Raw genomic sequence first — 4,327 nt, forward strand, 5'->3', positions numbered from 1 at the left:
CAACCAGGATCAAGAGAATTAAACCATGTTTTAGCATCACCCTTTAATGAGAACGAAAATAATTTAAGGATATAGTAGTAACGAGTTTTCTCATCATTAGTGAACAGGGTAGCTATATCATTCAATTTAGTGAGATGTGCCACAACAGTTTCAGATTCATAGCCATAAAAAGGATCAGATTCAACCAAAGTACACTACAAAAAAAAGACACATCCGTGACATTTTGGGCCGAACGAAATTTTTTTCTGTCATACTTATGACACTTCTATGACGATAATTGTGACAAAACCCGGTATCATCATAGATGTGGTGGGCTCCTGCTTCTATGACAAAAAATCATGACAGAAAAGGGGCTTTTCATCCTGGGCGGGCCGGAGACGCAGCTGCATGACATTCTTTGAGTAAATAGCATAAAACTACCACTTTTCGTGCTAGGGTTCCAAAAAACTACCACTTTTTTGTTTGTGACTGATACCTACCACTTTTCTCGTCGGCTGTCTCAAAAAACCCAAATCGCCCGTTGCTAGCATTTTGAACCGTTTTCTGACGGTCCGGGCCCGCCTGTCAGGCCACGTCAGCACCGCGCGTGACGGTGAGGCCGTTAACGGCCATTACTCGGACCGACCGGTGCGGCCGGACCGCACCCGCTTGCTCGCTGTCGGCAGCATCTCTCTCTCTTGCTCCTCCTTTCCCCCGTGCTCTCTGTCTCCCCCGACGATGGCGGCGGCGAAGAAGAAGGACGACGGCGAGCCTGGGCCGACAGCCAGCGGCGAGGGCGGTGCTCACTCCGAGGTCAACAAGTGGCTAGGCAGCGCAAGTTTCCCGACCCAGCGCTCGTCTGGGCCACCGACGCAGGAGGTCCAGATCTCGCCGGCGTTCCGTGCGGCCAGGGCAGTGGCCAAATGCATCCACGTGGATCCAGAAGGCGGGCACCAGTGGGGCTCCTCACTTGGTGGCGTGGAGTAAGTTATGGATTGTTTTAATTATTTTTCTTAGTTTATTTATGAACTAGGGTTAGGATTTGTTTCTTAGATTGTTAATGAATTAGTTTCTTTGGTATATTATTATGTATACATTGTAAGCAATATATGAATTAGGGTTTAGGTTTGGATGATATGTTGTGCAAGTGAAACTGTTGCATACTTTTTAACTTGAAAATCTGAAGAAATCTGAATGTGTTGTTTCTTTTTTTGCATAGTTTGGATGATGAAGTATGGGAATTGAGGCTGCATTTTCAGGGTAGAGACAACATGGAAAGGAAGTTTTCCTTATCAGAAATGAATTACCTGTTATTGTTAGAACTTATTGAACTTGAGGGCTATGGGTTGGATGCCTATCTGTCATATGTTAAGGATGAGGGTAAGGGGCTGGAGGGGATTGAGGTTTTGGACAGTGATGAGAAGGTGGAGGAGATGCTAGATTTGTTTGCTGAGAAGAAAATATTGAACATAACAGTGAGAGAGGCTAGTGACCCAAATCCAGCAGATGCAAACATGGACCACACCTTGCTTGAAGAGCAGATTCCAATGAGTCAAGTTGGTGATCCCATTGTTTATAGTGTTTCCCAAGAAGGTGTCCTTTTCCCTGTCTCAAATTCTTCACAGCCTCCACTTGTGCCTGTTGATCCATATTTTAACACATAGCAGAGCTGTAATTTCAACAAGGGAAAAGAGGCAGTGGAAATTGAAGGCATTGTAGCAGAAGATCAAGATGAAGATGAGTTGGACAAATCCTCTTCAGATTTTGAGTTTTTCAGGGGTGATTATAGAGGGAAGAAAATTTCATACAAGTCTTGGGCTAGGGGAGAAGATGAAGGTGGTGAAGGAACAAGTCAGCACTATAGGGAAGAGGAAGAGATGGCTGAGCATTATTTTGGGGCAGCTTCTGAACCCTCAGAGTTTTGGCAGGAACCAAATGGTTCTGAAGAAGATGATGAAGAAGAAGCTTCAGATCATGTGAAAACTGTGGCACAGAAGATACCTGTGAGGAAACAAGGCCCAACAAGCAGATCACACAGTGAGCCAGATCACATAAAGTTTGAAGATTTCGTGCCAGAAGCTGATGAGTTCTGCTTTCCAGGTGATGAAGGCATTTCTGATGAAGAAGATGATGCACCTAGGTTGCCTTGTGGTAGGAAGAGAAAATTGAAGAAGAAGAAGAAGAAGAAGGAGAGAATATGGTATGATTCCTCTAGGCCTGATGCACTTGAACAGTTTAGGATTCATTTGTGCTTTCTGAATGTGGTAGAGTTCAGAGAAGCATTGAGAAACTACCATGTTAGGACACTTAGGAACTTTGAGTACCATAGGAATGATCCAAGTAGGATCATAGCCTGGTGCTCAGATAGAAAGCATGGTTGTGAGTTTTATATTACTGCTTCTAAGATTGCCCATGAGTCAACCTTTAGCATCAAGAAGATGAATCTTGATCACACCTGTGGAGCAAGTGGAGAGAACACAAAGGTTACCATGAAGTGGGTTGCAAAGGCTGTTGAGGATACTGTAAGATCCAATCCTGGTGCAGGTGTTGAGACTATACTAAGTTATACAAAAAAGAAATTAGGAGTACATGTTCCAAAAAGTTTGGCCTACAGGGCAAGGGGGTCACAAGACACAATACTACAGGTTAAGAGACTATCTGCAGTGTGTTTTGGACATAAACCCTGGTAGTAGGTGTATTGTGACAACAAAGGAATTTGAACTCCACCCAGCACCTACCCCAAGGTTTCGTTACATGTTTTACTGTCTGTTTGCTTGTAAGGAGGGGTTCCTAAATGGCTGCAGGCCTTTCGTAGGTAAATCTAGTCTGTATAGTGCTTAAATAGGGATTGCATTACATGTTTACTAAGCACTAATGGCTTGAAATGCAGGTCTTGATGGATGCTTCATCAAACTAAGCACTGGGCAGCAAATCCTGGCAGCAACAGGGAGGGATGGCAACAACAACATCTTCCCTATTGCATTTGGTGTTGTTGACAAGGAGGAGACATATAGTTGGACTTGGTTTCTTACACAGTTAAGGACATTAATTGGTAGTGGCAACAAGTTTGGGCCCTACACAATTATGTCAGACAGGCAAAAAGGTACAACTACTCTTCATGATTTAACTGCTTTTCCTTGCACTATATAATGCTTTCTCTACTTCACTAGTTATTAATACAAAATCAATGAACAGGGTCTGCTCAATGCAATAGAGGATGTATTTCCTGATTCCCCTCAAAGATTTTGTTTAAGACACATATATGCCAACTTCCAATCAGCTGGGTTTAGAGGGGATGAATTGAAAAAACATCTAGACCAGGCTGCATATTCTTTCACTAAGCATGGGCATGATCTGGGCATGGAAGCATTGAAGAAAGAGAGTGAGGAGGCATGGAAGTGGTTGTCCAACATACCAGTCCATACTTGGGCCAGGCATAGAATGGATACTATATGCAAGACAGACCTTGTTGTAAACAATCTTAGTGAAGTTTTCAACAGGATGATTCTGGATGTTAGCAACAAGCCCATAAGGACAATGCTTGAAGGAATGAGGACAAAACTCATGATCAAGTTTCAGAAGATTAGGGAGAAGACAGAGGCATGTAGGTGGGATATCACACCCACTTACTCTGAGATATTGGAGGAGGCCAAGAAGTGGGAAAAATATTGTGATGCATATATGGCTGGACCAGGCATTTGGCAAGTTACAAGTAGTTCAGAAAAGACCTACTGTGTAAACCTAAACAACTACACTTGTGACTGCAGGAGGTGGGATATGACAGCTGTTCCATGTAGTCATGCTATAGCAGCAATGCAGAAGGTGAAGCTACACCCTGAAGATTTTGTCCATGAGTTCTTCAAGAAGCCCCTCTACTGTGAAACCTACAAGCATATTACATACCCTGTTCCAGGCCCTGATTGTTGGCCACACACCATGGGGGATGACATATCTCCTCCAGTATTCAAAGAAAAGAAGGGTAAAAAGCAGACAACTAGGAGGAAATGACATTTTGAGGTGCCTGCCAAGAAGGATACATCAAGAATTGGGACAGTGACTTGTAGCAATTGTAATAAGCAAGGTCACAGATATACCACATGTGGTGTTCCCTGAAACCCAAACTGCAGATGAGAAAGAATAATCACCAGGTATGCTTATTGATAAAGAAATTTCTGTTTCATAGGCTAGGTGGTTTAATTCTAATTTGCTTTGTTAAATGTGCAGGAGAATAGGTCAGACTACTCTTCATCTACCATGGCTACTACAGGTGTGGTTGCACCACCACCACCATCAGCACCAGCCATAGCTAGGAAGAGGCCTGCAACAGCCACAGCTACTCCAGGACCAG

General features: G+C 43.5%; 1 protein-coding gene across 1 annotated transcript; it reads left to right on the forward strand.

The window, feature by feature from the left end:
- The first annotated feature begins 717 nt into the window (after window positions 1-717).
- Window positions 718-3,987, forward strand: LOC141040872 (uncharacterized). The gene is made up of 5 exons (XM_073506986.1): window positions 718-962; window positions 1,199-1,535; window positions 1,647-2,523; window positions 2,870-3,082; window positions 3,260-3,987. Exons 1-5 carry the CDS (start codon window positions 718-720, stop codon window positions 3,985-3,987), a joined length of 2,400 nt encoding a protein of 799 aa, XP_073363087.1.
- The last annotated feature ends 340 nt before the right edge of the window (window positions 3,988-4,327 follow it).

Source organism: Aegilops tauschii, chromosome 2 (assembly GCF_002575655.3).
Source record: "Aegilops tauschii subsp. strangulata cultivar AL8/78 chromosome 2, Aet v6.0, whole genome shotgun sequence".
In the NCBI taxonomy this organism is placed as follows: Eukaryota; Viridiplantae; Streptophyta; class Magnoliopsida; order Poales; family Poaceae; genus Aegilops; species Aegilops tauschii.

Excerpts from the sequence above, each read along its gene's own strand:
- LOC141040872 (XM_073506986.1), top strand. The coding sequence starts at position 718 with ATGGCGGCGGCGAAGAAGAAGGACGACGGCGAGCCTGGGCCGACAGCC. Across the intron at positions 963-1,198 it reads TCCTCACTTGGTGGCGTGGA|TTTGGATGATGAAGTATGGG; the intron begins GTAAGTTATGGA and ends TTTTTTGCATAG. Across the intron at positions 3,083-3,259 it reads TATGTCAGACAGGCAAAAAG|CTGGGTTTAGAGGGGATGAA; the intron begins GTACAACTACTC and ends ACTTCCAATCAG.